At 54.4% G+C, this 16,264-nt stretch overlaps 2 protein-coding genes, 1 long non-coding RNA gene and 1 other non-coding gene across 5 annotated transcripts; 2 read left to right on the top strand and 2 right to left on the bottom strand.

Annotated features, from left to right (window-relative positions):
• Nucleotides 1-213: 213 nt before the first annotated feature.
• GRB7 (growth factor receptor bound protein 7) lies at nt 214-5,765 on the bottom strand. The gene is made up of 15 exons (XM_020898183.2): nt 4,700-5,765; nt 4,258-4,414; nt 3,998-4,151; nt 3,661-3,817; nt 3,413-3,534; nt 3,243-3,320; nt 2,862-2,999; nt 2,414-2,524; nt 2,167-2,265; nt 1,793-1,873; nt 1,570-1,686; nt 1,328-1,388; nt 1,114-1,201; nt 918-1,011; nt 214-749 (listed from the first exon to the last, which is right to left on the bottom strand). The coding sequence occupies exons 1-15, from the start codon at nt 4,815-4,817 to the stop codon at nt 603-605; spliced, it is 1,722 nt and encodes a 573-aa protein (XP_020753842.1). The 5' UTR covers nt 4,818-5,765; the 3' UTR covers nt 214-602.
• A 1,329-nt stretch (nt 5,766-7,094) lies between these two features.
• Nucleotides 7,095-9,447, top strand: LOC139039113 (uncharacterized). 2 transcript variants are annotated; one of them, XR_011492316.1, is made up of 3 exons: nt 7,387-7,450; nt 8,446-8,854; nt 9,102-9,447. It is a non-coding gene; the product is annotated as an uncharacterized lncRNA (long non-coding RNA). The 2 variants fall into 2 exon arrangements; XR_011492315.1 differs by having other exon boundaries at nt 7,095-8,854.
• A 2,674-nt stretch (nt 9,448-12,121) lies between these two features.
• TRNAE-CUC (transfer RNA glutamic acid (anticodon CUC)) lies at nt 12,122-12,193 on the bottom strand. The gene has a single exon. It is a non-coding gene; the product is annotated as a tRNA-Glu (tRNA).
• A 2,290-nt stretch (nt 12,194-14,483) lies between these two features.
• MIEN1 (migration and invasion enhancer 1) lies at nt 14,484-15,868 on the top strand. The gene is made up of 4 exons (XM_020898182.2): nt 14,484-14,616; nt 14,721-14,818; nt 15,244-15,320; nt 15,408-15,868. Exons 1-4 carry the CDS (start codon nt 14,528-14,530, stop codon nt 15,489-15,491), a joined length of 348 nt encoding a protein of 115 aa, XP_020753841.1. The 5' UTR covers nt 14,484-14,527; the 3' UTR covers nt 15,492-15,868.
• Nucleotides 15,869-16,264: the final 396 nt, after the last annotated feature.

Here is a 16,264-nt window from a genome sequence, read left to right as displayed (position 1 = left end):
AAAGCAGCAGAGCTGCGCTCGATCCCTGGGTTGGGAAGATCCCCTAGAGGAGGGAAAGGCTACCCACTCCAGTATTCTGGCCTGGAGAATTCCATGGAATGTATAGTCCATGGGGTCGCAAAGAGTCAAACCCAACTAGCAATTTCCACTTTCAGTTCTCCTGATCACCGCCCAGCCCCAGCTAGCCAGGCCTTGCCAGACAGAACTCACAGCTGTACCAAAAAATAATCTTTATTGTCACTAGTATAAAACAGATCAACTGGCCTCTCAGTCTGTACAAAATGTGGGGTGTAAAGACCACCTGGCTGCCCCCATTTCTCCCATAGTGTCCGGTCCCTGAGCAGCACCCAGGAGCTCCGTGAAGGGGAGAGGGCCACGCCAGTGCCTTCCGTGAAGGAGAAGTTGAGGGTGGACTGGGCGGGGAGCACCTTCTGCCCGAGGGAGGCAAGGAGCAGAGGAGAAAACCAGAGTAGAGGAGCCCCAGCCATTCATGATGATCCCGGCCTCACCTCCTGCCCGCTCTGAGTCCGCTCCGGGGCGGGCAGCTCCGGAGGAGGGGGGCAGCCTGGGGTGGGCCGAGATGTTGCCGGCCCGCGCGGTGGTCAGAGGGCCACGCGGGTGCAGCAGTGGCGCAGCAGGCAGGGCAGGATGCCGCGGTTCAGCTGGTGGAACTCCACGAGCTGCAGCAGGTCGGTGAAGCGGGTCTGGCCCTCGTCCATGCTGAAGTACAGGCGCCCCTCCTCCTCGTTCTGGGGTGTGGCCACAGGGGGTGGGAAGTCAGGGAGGCCAAGGCTGAGGTCCCTGTCGCTTGTGCAGAAGCAAGCAAAGAGGGGAGACCCCAGGCACCCTGGGGGCGGGGTGGGGAGGACGGCTGCTGGCAGTCCGGCGCTTCTGGGGCAGGAAGCAGGGACACTCACCGGCAGGATAAGGTAATGCTTGACTTTCTGCACGTGGCACAGAGACAGTACAAAGCCCTGTGGGTTCCGCTGACTCTCTCGGACCAGGAACAGGCTGCCAGGAGACAAGGCGACGTGACCCGAGGACACGAGGCCGCTGCCCGGACCCAGGCGTGTTTCCTCCCTGTCCGCTGCCTTGGCCAGCCCTGCCCCTTACCCGTCAACCAGGCCCTGCTGCCTGATGAGCCGCTGGCTCTCCTCGCGAGAAATGCGTCCATGGAACCAGGGTTGGGTGCGGTGGATGGCTGGGGTGAGGGGAGGCAGATGGGTGGTCACTTGGGGCGGGGACCCTCCTTCTCACCACTCACGACAGGAAGGCTCAGAGAAGCCAGAGCAGCCCCCACCCCTGAGGACGCCAGGCCCTCACCCACCTGCACTGAGGCTCGTGCCCGAGCTGGGGGTGGGCAGGCTGAGACGGTGGTTCGTCTTCTTCTGCAGAACAGTGGGGGACATGGGGGATCAGGGCATGGCTGGAGCATTACCAGCCCCTCAAGAATACAGAGCCTCTTTCTGCAGCTGGGTGCCTCCCCTCACCCCTCGCTTTCCTCTTCCCGCTCCATGGAAGCCCAGATGGAGAGCAGTACAAACACGCAGCTGAGAGCAGCCCCCTCACCCGCCAGGCCTGGGCCTCCTCCAGGGCGGCGCTCAGAGCTTCCCGGGGGTTCTCAATGACACGCCCGGCATGGCCGGAGAAGTCCATGGCCACCAGGGTGTTGTCTGAGACACTCCTCTGCGGGTTGGACAGGACGGGAGAGGGGTCAGATGGGACCTCAGTATCCCTGGCGTGGGCCTGGGTGCCTCCCCTCTCCCTCCCACAACACCCTGTGAACACTCACCAAGGGTGGGGAGCCCCCAGAGGGTGGGCACAGGTGGCGGCACAGTGTCTGCTGGTAATTCTTATACAGCTGTACCCCAAACTGCGAGGTGGACAGAGAAAGAAGGCCAGAGGTCACACAGACGCTGGGGGCTCCGCTGTGGCGCCGAGCCCAGACCAGGACTCCCCAAGAATAAGGCCACATCCCTGCTCCTGGCTCAGGGGCTTCCTGAAGCCAGAGCTGCAACTCCAGTCTTGGACCAAGGATTCTGAGAGAACAAGGCTATGATGATGCCCTCTCATTCCAGAGACTTCCTGGGGGCAGGACTGTCACTCCTCTCTCACGCCGGGGATCCCGAGAGCCGGGTCAGCCCCCCAGAGAGTGCCCCCCCTCACCTTGAAGAGGCGGAAGGCGGCCAACCAGCAGCTGCGGCTCTGCTCATCCTCAGTGCAGAAGAGGCGAAGCCCCTTGTGGCCATTTCGAAGCTTGTTTGGCTGTGGGGAGAGGAGACGGCGTGGTCCCACATCTGCCTTTAGAACCAGCTGTTGTCGCCCATCTCTGTGGGGCAGGGCAGGGCAGGGTGCAGGGAGCAGAGTCTGGGGGTCCCAGAAGGAGCTCAGAAGCCCCAGGTAGGATCCTCACCTTGATACAGAAGCCAAAGTCTGTGGGCATCCCATAGAGCTTGCGGCCCTGGGTCACCACGAACACGTTGGACTCGTTCACATCTGCTACGTACTGCAGGTGCCTTGGATCCTGTGCAGCATAAGTGAGCAAGACTTCGTACACGCAGACCCTATCCCCCTCTCACCATCCCCCCTAAGCCAGCGGGGGAGATCAGGCCCAGAGAGGAGCAGAGAAGTGCCCCAGGTCACAGAGCACACAGAAGGAGAGCCAGGACTTGAACTCAGTTCCCCTGCCTCTCCCACTGCTACCTCTGGGGCAGGTAGGCTGGGAGGGGAAGAGGGATAGCTGAGGGTCTCAGGGCCTAGAGGGTGAAAGGTCTAAGAGTTCCCACAGAGAAGGGGCAGCTCCTAGAAGCACCAGGGATGGTGTCTCCGAGGGGCTGGGGCTGTCACCTTTAAGACCTCACCTTGGAAGTGCCCTTGGTGGAGTAATACAGGCCAGAGCGACGCAGGAAGCAAAAAAAACGTTTCCAAAGCTTGCGCCCTGACCCCCGGAGCTGCAGGAAGCCCTGGATCTCTGGGAAGCTGCCTGCATTCAGGAAGTTCTGAGGACAGGAGAGCAGGGTGAGAGGCCTAGAGGTGGCCACACACACACACACACACACGTCTTCCTAGCACCTGCCTTGGTGGCAGGGGTTTACATTTACTGTCATTTAGCAGAGGAAGAAACTGATGCTTAGGGCGGTGCTGGACTTTCCACCCCAAACAGGGATGGCACGAGTTTCAGGGCCAAGAAGTCCTGGGTGATCCTGGGGAGTCAAGGCCATGAAATGGGAGTGGGCCCTCACCTGAATGATGTCCTCATGGGATATGCCTGTATGTGCATCCAGACAGCTAGAGACCATCTTTTCTGGGAATAGGGAGTGCTGGGGGCAAAAGGAGCCAGGAGTCAAGGACTGAGGATCTGGCTGGGGGTTGGGGTGTCCAGACCCAGACCCCCCCGCTTACACACACTCACTGGAGTGCTCTTGAACAGTTCGTATTTGGCAAAGTTCTTCCGGAAGACGATGCGGCTGTCTCCACCAATGGGCCAGGCAGCCTGCACTTCTGCCACTGACTCATGGTCCTCCAAGGCCCGCTCTGGGGTCACGGGCAAAAAGCAGGGGTCAGTGGAGGGCAGTCGGGTGTCCTGGATGAGACGTCTGCCTAGTCCGGAGTGTGAAGCACTGCCTCCCGGTCCAGGCAACCCCCGGCGCCCTGACTTACCCAGTGCTAGGTAGGGGTGGCACTCCACCAGCCCCCAGTTCTCGTCACTCAGGGAGTGAGATCGGTGCACCAGCATCTCACACACGTAGCGAGCCGTGGCGCCCACCGCCACCTCCACTGAGCGGCAGGTCCCGTCTTCACTGTACACCTTTATGACCTGCACCCAGGAATGGCAGGTGACTCGGGGAAGGGCAAAGGCTGGTTCTCTCCCAGCCCCCTCTGCTCTGCCCTCTGGGACCCTTGACCAAATCCCCTCCACCCAGCCAAGGCGGCACTGTCTCTGCCCCATCCCCTAGCACCCCATGCTCCCTGCCTTCTCTTTCCCAGGGCAACTCACATGGGGGCAGCTCGTGTCTCGTGGGAGCAGCCCCCTTGCACTGGAGGACCCCCCAAGAATGGGGCTTTGTGAAGAAGGACTGCAGAGCTCAGGGAAGGGGTTGGGGATGGAGGGCAGAGAGGTTGACTGCAGCTCCTCCTCTCGAAGAAGTTTCCTGGGGCGGGAGGTGGAGGGGAGGAGTTGATGGTAAGCTTCTGTGCATTATCCCAGCGCTGACCGCTCCCCCCAGCCTCCCTCTATCGACCGACACCCCACTTTACCTGCCAGTTGGAATGGGCAGAGGCTGGGACCTCTTCACCTCCCCAGACAGAGGGGCATCGAGAGGCGGGGGAGTCTCAGGAGGGGTCCCAGAGGCCAGGTACAGGTCTTCTGGGGAGCTGCTGAGATGAAGCGGAGACAGACCCAGCTCCATGACATCTGAGGGAGAAGAGGAACAGCTGCTCTTGTGCCCTTGTCCTGAGGAGAGGGGCCAAGGGGACCCCAACCTCCTTCACCCTTCTGTTGGGTGCCCCTCAGAGTTTATCGGGCCCCTCCTCAATCCCCCCTAACTGGGGTTCCCTGGAGCCTCTGGGGAAGGGCAGAGTGAGCCCCTATTACAAAAGGGGACTCTGAGTCCTGAGAAAGAAGCATTCCTGCCTCATCACTGGTGAGTCAGGGAGCAGAACTCAACGTTTGGACTCCCAGTCCAGTGCTCTTCCTTACCCCAGGTTGCCCGGGGGAAGAGCTGTGAGGGTCCCTTCACCACAGGCCAGGCAGCAGCGACCGACTCCCTGACCCACACACGGCCGGGGTTCAGAGTCACCCTTGCACTTCCCAGCATGGGGCACTCGCTCCTCCGGGCTCTGCCCCAGGTTTTCCCAGCGCTTTGTTGCCAGAGCCTGTTGTGGCAACGCCTGCTCAAGCTCTGAGTGATGCACAGAAGGGGGGAAGGAGGTGGGGAAGGATAGGAACCAGGAGGGCAGGAGGCTGGCTCAGCTGCAGTGGGAGGCAGGTGAGCCTGGGGCCCCCAAACCTTGCGTGCCTTCCTTAGACCCCTCCCCCTCCCCAACTTTCTTGAGGCCTCAACGCCAGAGCCACCTCCTCTGAGAAGCCTTCCTGGATCTCCCACACTCAGACTGAAGGGCTCCCTCTGGACTGTGTGCTGGGGCCTCCGTACCAATGACTGTGCACCTGTCTTATCCACCCACTGGTCTGAAGATGCCGGCCATCCCAGGCAAGGCCAGGGTCTTACCCATGTTTTATCACCCAAAGGCACTATACAGGATCCAGAACAAGGATAGAAGAGATGGGCAAAGATGGCCACTAGCAGGTAGAGGCATCACAAGCCCCTCCTCCACAGGAACCAAGACCCTTTAGGCTGGGCTGAGACCTGGCAGGACCTGGGAGAACCTGCAGTTCTGTCCCCTTCCAGTGCTCCAGATACTGGGCCAGCGCTGTTAGCTTGCCTAAGACACCCAAGATCCACACCCCTGCCCTGCACCCAGGATGAGGCAGGTCCCCAACCTTTAAGTGAGGACATGAGGAGATTTGGGGGACAGGTGACTCAGGGTGGGGCGGGACACACTGCCTGGAGCTCTCCATTCACCCTTGACTCATCTCCACTACTTCCTGGCTTAGGAGAAACACAAACAACCCTGCCTCTACCCATCCCCTCCACTCCCCCACACCCCCCAGAACAGGATTGGGGAGGAGGAAATGTGGGTGGGGGGGGGAGGCTGAGGCTCCTCTGACATCATCTCCTCCTCCCCACCTTTGGCCTACCTCCAGTCCAGGTCCAGGTGCAACCTGCAAAGGCCCCCCCGCCCCACCCCCCATAGCCACCACCCAGCCCAGGAGCCCCCTCACCCAGGAAGGAGAGAAGAAAAGCCTGGCCGGGATTCAGAAGCCCATCTGGAGTGGAGCTGACCTCACGGGGTGTCCCTGGGGTACCTAAAGTAACCCAAAGAAACATGCAGTGCTCTTTCTCCTGTCCGGGGGGCCCCTCAGACTTCCATTCTGCCACTGCTGCTGCCCACCCTTAGCACCCAGGACTCAGCTAGCCCAGGAGGGTCTCATCCTCATCACCCCTAGGAAATGAGGGTCCTTCTAATTCATATACTCTCCTGGGTGTTCTGATCAAAGGCATATTCAGGAACAGGAGTGGAAAGTCAAGACACACAGGAAGACAGACACAGACAGGCAGACAGGGGAAGGCCAGGAGGGAGAGCCAGCGATGGGGCTGGGGGTCCTGCCAGGAAGGGAAAGATCCACACACCATGGAGCACCAAGAGACACCAGCACATCAACACCAAAACACAAGGCCCCCACTCCCACCCGCTGTCTAACCTCTGGCAAACAGCCCTGCTCACTTCATTCCAGGGAGGACGAGGGGAAGGGCGGCAGGAACCACCCGCCCCAGGAAGAAAGAGACCAACAGTGGCGTGGTCTGAGACCAGGAGGACTGGATCCTCTCCCATCCCAGAGGGAAGGGGAATCTGGGCAGCATTTGGAAGGGGAGAGGGTAGATCTGAATCAGACTAGAGTCTGGCCTCTGTGGGGGGCGGGAAGGCTGACTCTAGATGGGTTTCGCTTTCAGATCCCATCATCCTTCTGAGACCCTAAGGTTCTCCAGATCCTTCTAAGGCAGGACAGGACTGGGGAGTCAGGACCAAAGAGAGGAGAGGTGGGAGAAAGCGGTCCTGGCTGTCTCCCCTGGGCAGCCCCCTCCACCACCCCCAAGAGACCCGAAACTTTCAAACTGGGGCCCTGGGAAGGTTATATTGAAGAAATCGACCCCCACATCAATCTGTCCCCTTAGTATTGCGACTCCCTTCTGCGACTGCCCCGCCCCCCCCCCCTCCCTCCTTGGCTCGGGCCCCACCCTCCTTCCCGCCGTCCCGCCTGCAGCCTGCTTGTTTACTTCCTGAATCTTGCCCCACCTGGCTGGCCCCGAGGGCGGGTGGCCGGGCTCAGGGTAGAAGGCCGGGAGAAAACAAGGCCACCTCCGGGGCCGGGCGGGGTGGGGGGGAGGGACTGGAGCTGGGACCTGGAGGTGGCGGGAGGGCCCCCGCCAGGCCCAGGAACCCCACGCCCCTCCCGCATCGGGATTTAGTTAGGAGGAAGGCTTTACCTGTGGGGGAGCGCTTAGGGTGAGGGCTCAGGTGAGGAGGCGGGAAACCCCTAGCTGACCTGGAGTTGGGGGGAGGGCCCCCGGACCCTGCGGCCCCGCCCCCTCCCTCACTAGGGGAAAAACATCCAATGGGAATGAGGGGGGCAGCTCTTTTAAAGTTTAATTCGGGAAGAATGCTAGAGTGTCTGTGGAGTTAATCATTACAGGCTGCTTGCCTTCACGGGGGGCCCCCCCAGCAGGATAGCGGGGGGGTGGAGAGGGGAGAGCAGAGTCCAGGACAGGCGGACCAAGAGGGGGCATTCTCGACGCGCGGTGGGGTCGGAAGGCCTGGCAACGGCAGACAGGTGCATTCTCCATCCCCAGCGAGCCAGGGAGACCCCGACTGGGATCCGAGTCTGCCCCGAGACTATTCAGACGGACCAGGCAATCTGCCCCCTCCCCCACCCGCACAGCGCACCCACTCTCCCCAGGCCCTACAGCGCTGCAGACCCCGAGCATTAGCCCTTCAGCCTACCTAGACCACTTCTTTCTGAAGCCAAAAGGGACCCCCCACCACCACCCCCGGGGCCTGTCCCACCCCCACCTTCCCACCGGAGCGCTGTGCTGAGTGCTCAGTTCAGTTCAGTTCATTTGCTCAGTCGTGTCCGACTCTTTGCGACCCCAAGGACTGTAGCCCGCCAAGCTTCTCTGTCCATGGGGATCCTCCAGGCAAGAATATTGGAGTGGATTGCCATGCCCTCCTCCAGGGGATCTTCCCAACCCAAGAATGGAATCGAACTGGGGTCTCCTGCATTGCAGACAAATTCTTTACCAGCTGAGCTACCAGGGAAGCCTGTATTGCTGAGTAAGGATACAATCCAGAGAGACGAAGCTCTAGCAATTCAGAGAATCTCACTCCTTTACTGCCCTCCAGGTTGGAGGGTGCGCCGCTGCCCCCACAGAGACATGTCTTTAATAAAGACTTGGGGGAACTCAAACTGGGGTCAAAGAAGATGGAGCCTGGGAGGGACTTGGGGCAGCCCTCCCAGCTCTCTTTCTGGGATGTGGGGAGGGGCTAGTTTCAGCGGGAAATCCGCTCGGTCTCAGGGAGGAGAGAATCTGGATTCCTGCTTCCCTGACTCCATCAGCAGGCTGGAGTGTGTGTTTGGGGCTGTTGCGGGGGGGGGGGGGGTGGGGGTGGGGGGTGGGGGGGTGTGGAGAGAGACGAAGGAATGGGGAGAACAGGGAAAGACCGAGGGCAGATAGTGAGGAGGGGGCAGGATGGGAGGCTGGAGGAAAAGAAGTGAGGTCTCCAGAGAAACACAGCAGCAGGCCACATCTTTCTCCATATTCTCCAAAGATCTCCACATCTTTCTCCTGGATCTACTGGTGCTCCCTGCCCCCAAGACGACGTGCCGCGCTCTGGTCCTTACCTGGACCCTGGGTCTTGGCACACCTGGCTGGGGCCACCGGTTTAGGAAGGGAGATGCCAAGCTCTTAACTACCTGTCCCCCTCCTGTCCCCGCCCTTGGCCTGACATCACTGAAGGAGGGAAGGGAGAGGGAGCCAGGCGGCCGCCTGACCTGCCCACCTGGGCAGCCATCCAGTCAGCTCCTGGCCCCGAGACTGGCACAGCCTGGGGCCCTGGTGCGGCTGGGAGTGGGAGCAGATTGTCGTCTGCAACCGATCTCGGTCCCCTTACCTGGAGGAGCCCCAGCTGGAGTAGCAGGACACAGGGTCCGAAGTCCGGCGCTGTCTAGGAATCTCAGGTACCTGGGCTTGATCTTAAACCCCCTCCCTCTTCTCTACAGGTGGTAGGAGAGTGTCCCGACTTTGAACGTAGGAGTTGGGGGAGGTTGAGCTCTGTTGTCCAGGCTTCTGACCCAAGGAAACAAATTATCTTGGGCAGGTGGGGGCGGGGCCTGAGGGAGGGGCATGGGCGGAGGAAGCACCGGAGGAGGGGCGGGGACTCCCTGACACTCTGCCCTGGCTGGGATTGTTTTTGTCCTTCTGTAGCAGGTGCCAGGGGAGAGACAAACTGTACAGCCCCGAAAGCGAAGATCTAGAGTCCTCATGACCTGGGAGGGAGAAGCTGGGACCTGGAAGATCAGAGAAAGGGACTCGCCAATGCTCCCCCACGCCCCTTCCCAAACCTGGTCTGTTCATTGGCCAATTTAGGGGGCCTGTCTGCTGCTCAGGGTCTTACCCCTTGGGGCAAAGGGCACTCTATGAAAGAGGGAAGCCAGCCAGAAGGATGTCCAGCAACACGGCCTGCCCCTTGACCTCCAGCCACAGTCTGACCACCCAGGCTGCACCCTGGCCTCTCAGGGGCACCCAGAATATATCCTCCCTTCTAAGCAAAGTCCATGGTCTCAGGTTTTCCTTCTGACCTAATCGAAGGGGTTAGGCAAGGTCTCCCAGTGGGAGAAGTGGTTTGGGGAAAGCTCTGGCCAGGTGCCAGGGGACTCCCCTTAGCGCTGGCCTTCAGCAGTAGGCAAACACAAGGTTGGAGAGAGGGCCTGGGAGACTGAGATCAAAGGCAGCAGCCGCCTCCCAGCCCAAGTGGGTGACAGTTCAGTAAACAAACAATTCATAGGGGTGATAAGAGATCTGCCCTGGGGGACCTCGAGGAGTAACTCGATGCTCAACTTTCTCCAAACTCAATTTTCCTTGAAAAAAACCAGAGTGGCCTACCTGAAGAAGTGGGGAAAGAGGCAAGGTCACCTGACTCACTGGATATCTTGTGAAAAACATGGTAGACAATTCACTCAATCAATCCTTCATTTGCTCAACTAATATCAGTTAAGTACCTACTCTATGCCAACCGCATGCTTGGCACTGGGGATACAATGAGCAACAAAACAGATCCCACCATTATCTTCACGTTCACGCAGCCCAATCAGGGAGACTGATGTTAATCAAAGAACCAGGGCTTCCCTGGTGGTCCGGTCATTAAGAATCCAGCTTACAATGCAGGGACGTCAATTCAACCCCTGGTCTGGGAAGAGCCCACGTGCCATGGAGCACCTAAGCCTGTGCAACTACTGAAGCCCGCATACGTACAGCCAGAAGCCACCACAATTCGAGAGGAGCCCCAGCTTGCTGCAACTAGAGAAAAGCCCAAGCAAAGCAACGAAGACCCAGCGGCAGCCGAAACAAAAAGAAATCAAAGGAACGCACGAATAATAAGAGATGACAGGAGACAACTATACTGGGAAAACACACAGGGAGTTAGGGAAGACTTCTCCATAGAAGTGACAGTTGAGCAGAGGGGAAGCTGTCTGGGTTGGAGGATTTGGATTGGTGGATGGGAAGGGGGAGCACCTTTCATGATGATGAAACAAGTGCCAAAACCCTTGACAAAAGGGGACAGAGCATGCAGAGGCAGAGCAGGGTGGAGAAGGAAGGAGAGGAGCCCACACAGGTGTGGCTGAGCAGATGTGAAAGGTGTGGGGAAAGGCTTTGTACTCAACTGTGTCCCTTAAAGTGTGGCCTCCAAATCTGCCTGGGCTTGTTTAAAAAAAAAAAAAACAGATCCCTGGGTTTCCCTGGTGGTCCGGTGGGTAAGAATCCTCCTGCCAATGCAGGGGACATGGCTTCGATCCCTGGTCCAGGAAAATTCCACATGCCATTGGGCAATTAAGCCCGTGTGCCGCAACTACTGAGCCAGCATGCCTAGAGCCCGTGATCCACAACAGGAGAAGCTATGGCAATGAGAAGCCTGGGAATCGCAAGTAGAGAGAAGCCCAAGCGGCAACAAAGACCCAGCATAACCAAAAATAAATAAATAAAATAAAACTTTAAAAAACCAAGCAAACAAGAACAACAAAGAAACAGATCCCTGGGCCCATCCCCAACTACTGAAACTTGGTCTCTGGGGACAAGACCCAGGAATGTATGGTATTGACAAGCCCTCAGGTGGTTGTTCTGTAAACCAGATTTAAGAGCCATCCATCCTGTCTGTCCAGACCAGCAGGAACTATGGGCAGAGGCCAGACCCTGCAGGGTCCATCTGAGCTTAAGGAGAGGCCCCGAGGAGCAGGCAGGTTTATGTTTTGGAAAAAATCACTCTGGATGTTGAAAGATACGATAAGTTGGAAAGATAAACCAGACTCAGAGGGCTCAGTGCTATAGGATGCCATTTATATGACTTTCTGGAGGGGGCAGAATGCTAAGGACAGAAAACAGATCTGGAGTTGAGGAGGAGAGGGGTTGACAGCAGGGAAGCTTGTGAGGAGGTCATGGACCTGTTGTGTATCTTGGTCCTGGTTGTAGATGTACAACAGTGTGTGTCAGGGCTGACAGGAAGGTACACTCAAGAGGATGTGTATTACTGTGTATAAGTTATATCTAAATTTCTTAAATAGAAAAGAAACGACAACAAAAAAGAATAGATTTATAAATCAATAGGACAGCTTCAAGAGTCCAAGTAAAAATCCTTACATTTCTGGTCAATTGATTTTTTTTAAACTTTTTTTTGATGTGGATCATTTTTAAAGTCTTTATTGAATTTGTTACAATACTGCTTCTGTTTTATGTTTCGGTTTTTTGTTTGTGAGACATGTGGGATTCTTAGCTCCCCAACCAGGGATCGAACCCCCACCCTCTACACTGGAAGGCAAAGTCTTTTTTTTTTTGTCAACTATTATTTACTTTATTATGTTTTCAAGCACACATTTCAAGCTTGGGAGATGTACAAAAAGATTATCTCTAACTATTAGGAGCTCAGTAAGTATTATACGGGTGATATTAAACCAACAAATAAACCATCACAAAATTTTTTTTTCTTTTTTTTTCTACCATCACAAAATTTAACTTTGAAATTATTAAAAGCTTGGGTTGAGGATCTTATCCATTGATCAGCCTGATGCCCAGGAAAAAAAAATCATGACATCTGCCAGGAAATCCATGGAAATAACTGTATTGTCAATGTCATATATGTGAAGAGTGGTTTAAAAAAGATTTGACCTACCAAGGTCATGTGACTTTTCTGTACCTTTCTTTTTGGCCACACCATGCAGCTTGTAGAATCTTACTGCCCTGACCAGGGATTGAACCTGGGCCTCGGCAGCGAGAGCACCGAGTTCTAACCACTGAACCACCAGGGAATCCCTGTTAACTGTTAAACTTCACTGTAAAAGTATAAATTGAATGGATTATATTCAGAAGGGTTTTATTATGAAGAAATCTGAGTTTAAGTCTTAGAAGTGATCATAGGAACATAGTGAAGTGAAGTCACTCAGTCGTGTCCGACTCTTTGCAATCCTGTGGACTGTAGCCCACCAGGCTCCTCTGTCCATGGGATTCTCCAGGGAAGAATACTGGAGGGGGTTGCCATTTCCTTCTCCAGGAAGGCAAAGTCTTAACCACTGGACCTACTGGTTAATTGATTTTTGACAAAGGTGCCAAGACAATTCAGTGAGGGAAAGAATAGTCTTTTTGATAAATGGTTCTGGGACAAATTGAATAGCCACATGGCAAAAGATGAATTTAGAATTGTGTAAGATCCTCCCTTACACAATTTACAAATATTAACACAAAATAGATCATGGATTTAAAAGTAAGAGCTAAAACTATAAAACTTCTAGAAGAAATTATGGGAGAAAATCTTTCTACCTTGGGTTAGGCAGAGATCTCAGGTACAAGAGACAGCAAAAGCACAAATGACAAAATAAAAAGTTGATAAACTATACTTTGCCAAAATTTTAAAATTTTGCACTTCAAAAATTAAATTAAAAAAAATACTTGTGGAAGATTGGAGGAAAATAATTACAAGTCATATATTTGATTAGGAACTTTGTATCCAGAATACAGTTGATCCTTGAACAATGCAGGGCTTAGAGGTACCAATGACCCAGAGCAGTTGAAAATCTGAATATAACTTTACAGTCAGCCCCCCATCTGGTTTTCATCTTCAAATTGACCCAAATTTGCATAGTACTATGTATTTACTGAAAAAAATCCACATGTAAGTAGACCCACGAAGTTCAAACCTGTGTTGTTCAAGGGTCAATTGTATATAAAGAACTCCTACAAATCAACACTACAGAGACAAACAACCTAATTAAAAGTGGGCAAAAGATTTGAATAAATGTTTTTCCAAATTAAGATATATGAATGGCTCGTAAGCACATGAAAAGGTGCTCAAGACCATTAGAGAAATGCAAATTAAAACCTCCTCACTCCCATCAGGATGGCTATAATGAAAGAGACAGACAACAAGTGTTGACAAGGATACAGGGAAACAAATCATCATATATTGCTAGTAGGAATGTAAAATGGTACAGCCACTTTGAAAAACAGTTTAGCCATTTCTTAAGTTAAACATAAACCTTCCACACAACCTAGCAATTCTACCAGTAGGAATGTACCCACAAGAAGTAAAAACACATGTACATACAAAGACACACAAACATTCATAGCAGCATTATTCAAAATACCTCAAAGGAAACTCAAATATCCATCAATTGGTATTGAATAAACAAAACATTTCATCCATACACTAGGATATTTCTCAGCAACAAAAAGGAACCACTAGTACATGCTATAACATGGATGAACCTCAAAAACTGTAAAAAGAGTGCAAGAAGTCAGAAGCAAAAGACTACATAGTATTTCATTTATATGAAACATCCAGAAAAGGCAAACTGATAGGAAGCAGATCAGTGGTTGCTTAGGGCTGGAGCCGATAGCTGGAAAGATTGAAAATACGCAGGTGGGACTTTTTTTATGTCGGTGGAAATGTGTGGAGATGCACAACTCTGTAAGTCACTGAATTGTTTAAAAATGAATGGTTTAAAGGGATGCTACAGTGAATAACCTGAGAGGATCCTTTGGTGGGGCTCCAGGGAAAGAAGAGGCAAGGAGACAGCCTCCACTTCTAGAGCTGCAAAACGGGAATAAGGAAGCCAGCTCGGTAGCGGGGTAGGATGAGCGGGGGAGGTGGAGGAACTGGGTGCACGTGATGGCAGCACAGAGCCCGCGAAATAGAAGCCTTAACGCCTAAGGTTTCCGAAGGCATGAGACAGACGGAAACTACCCAGACTGTGCCTGCAGTTTAGAGCTTAAGAGTAAGAAGTACCTGAGTGTGTAACTGTGGAATGGTTTATAATGCCATCAGCAAGACAGGAGAAACGCCAATTATTCCATACCATCACTCAACCCCAGGCCCTCTGCAGTCTAAGCTATGTCATTAAATTAAATAAGATCGTGAAGTCCAGCTGACACTAGATGTGGGGCAAGACCTGCGCTCCGAGAATTCGGGCCAGGAAAGGTGATCTAGGCCGATCCGCCCAGCCCAAGCCCTCCAGCTGGTAACACAGTCATAACGCAGTAGCAGCCGCCTGCAGGGGGCGATCCGACGTCACGCGCGGCCCCGCCCCATCACGTGCCCGCGGCGTTGCGTCACACCCGGAAGCAGCGGCTGTAGGGAGCTGGCAGCAATGAGCGGGGATACAGGGACGACGTCCGTAGCGCCCTCTCCCGGGGAGACCGAACCAGGCCGTGGGGTCCGCATTGTGGTTGAGTACTGGTGAGCGGCCCCTGCCAGTGACGGGGATCCGGGCCTGACGAGGGTGGGTCCACCGGAGGTACCTTTTCCGAAACCCAGCCGGACCTCCGGTATCTTCTCCCTAGCGAACCCTGCGGCTTCGAGGCGACCTACCTGGAGCTGGCGAGTGCCGTGAAGGAGCAGTATCCAGGCATCGAGATCGAGTCGCGCCTGGGGGGCACAGGTGAGGCTGCAGAACACCTGCTGAGTCAGTGTTCTAAATCCCAGCTCCATCACTTTCTAGTTCTAGCATTGGCTGCTTTATAGTGTCCAGCAGTACCTGGCACATAGTAAAATGACCAGCCAGCTTGAGCCCCCTTCCATAGGTGAGGGGAGTCACATTTGAAGCCTACTGGGAGAAACGGGTGTTGGAGGGAAGGGAAACTTTCATTGAGTTACCAGGAGTTCAAAGGAAGGGCACACGGATGATGCCTCCCTTAAATTTCTTTGGCTTTACCCAGGGTTAGGAAATGGCTTGAAGAATCCTAATGGGGCTAATGAGGGAGCTTGTGTGAAGTCTAAGGAGTGTGGAGGGCCCCATTTTATAGAACTTCTCGCCTTTTGCCTGTGCTCAGCATACAGTTCATTCATATGTTTATCTAATACTAGGGGCCTTTGAGATTGAAATCAATGGACAGCTGGTGTTCTCCAAGCTGGAAAATGGTGGCTTTCCTTATGAGAAAGATGTGAGTACTTGCAATACTGGGAATAACCCTAGTTCAGCTTTTCCCTCCAAGGGACACATCATCCCATTCCACATCTCTGCCCTCTAGCTCATTGAGGCCATCCGAAGAGCCAGTAACGGAGAACCCCTCGAAAAGATCACCAACAGCCGCCCTCCTTGTGTCATCCTGTGACTGGATGCGATTCTCGGTTCCTGCTCTCTTCTGGGATCCAAGCCTTGGTTGCCCCGCTTTGATCCCCACTGAGGGCTCCCCACTGCCTCTGTCACCTCACTTAGCTCGTGGCAGCTAAGAGACCCTGGCCTCCACTTTGCCCCTTTGGTGGGCACCAGGAGGGAGTAGATGGTTCTATTGTCTTAGGGTTGGAAGAGAGATGCTCTCCATGGACATTTCCACAGCCACCTTACACTCCTTCCCTAAGATCAGTGCCCACAAAACCCTGCTCCCCTCTCCAGCTCAGCTGTACCTGTCAGATGTTACCATGCTTCTAATTTATTTTCCACTAGCCCCAGGCAGTGTCAGCTATTGGCAATAAAGTGGCACTGCAAACACCTGTGCCCACTAGTGTGTGTTTTTATGTCCAGTTTGGGACTATGGGGAGGGAGGGATGGGGGACAGAGGCCAGCCCAACCTTTATTCCACCAGCGTGACTGTGCTGGCTGGGTGGGTTTTTTCTGGATTTGTTGTTCCGTCACTAAGTCATGACCGACTCTTTGCGACCCCATGGACTGCAGCATGACAGGATTCCCTGTCCCTAGCTACTCTTAATTCAGTGATTTCCTTGCCAAGGCAAGAAAAATGAGTCACACAGTAGACAGTGCCTCTTGTTTCCTCTGTCCTTCCCCGACTCCCCCTACCTACAGAGAGGAAATTACCCCATTCTGGTGGGTGGGTGGCCTTAGGAGTTCTTTTTTTCCTAAGAATGATCTTTTCAAAGGGCTCTCAGA

The sequence above is a fragment of the Odocoileus virginianus genome, chromosome 17, assembly GCF_023699985.2.
Source record: "Odocoileus virginianus isolate 20LAN1187 ecotype Illinois chromosome 17, Ovbor_1.2, whole genome shotgun sequence".
In the NCBI taxonomy this organism is placed as follows: domain Eukaryota; kingdom Metazoa; phylum Chordata; class Mammalia; order Artiodactyla; family Cervidae; genus Odocoileus; species Odocoileus virginianus.
Note: the sequence above shows the minus strand (reverse complement) of the source record. Positions and strands in the feature narration are given on the sequence as shown.

Coding starts and splice junctions, on each gene's coding strand:
- GRB7 (XM_020898183.2), bottom strand. CDS start 4,817: ATGCTGGGAAGTGCAAGGGTGACTCTGAACCCCGGCCGTGTGTGGGTC. Junction 4,152..4,257: donor CTGCCCATTCCAACTGGCAG/GTAAAGTGGGGT, acceptor CTCCCGCCCCAG/GAAACTTCTTCGAGAGGAGG. Junction 1,202..1,327: donor GGGCACGAGCCTCAGTGCAG/GTGGGTGAGGGC, acceptor CCCTCACCCCAG/CCATCCACCGCACCCAACCC.
- MIEN1 (XM_020898182.2), top strand. CDS start 14,528: ATGAGCGGGGATACAGGGACGACGTCCGTAGCGCCCTCTCCCGGGGAG. Junction 14,617..14,720: donor CGCATTGTGGTTGAGTACTG/GTGAGCGGCCCC, acceptor TCTTCTCCCTAG/CGAACCCTGCGGCTTCGAGG. Junction 15,321..15,407: donor GCTTTCCTTATGAGAAAGAT/GTGAGTACTTGC, acceptor TCTGCCCTCTAG/CTCATTGAGGCCATCCGAAG.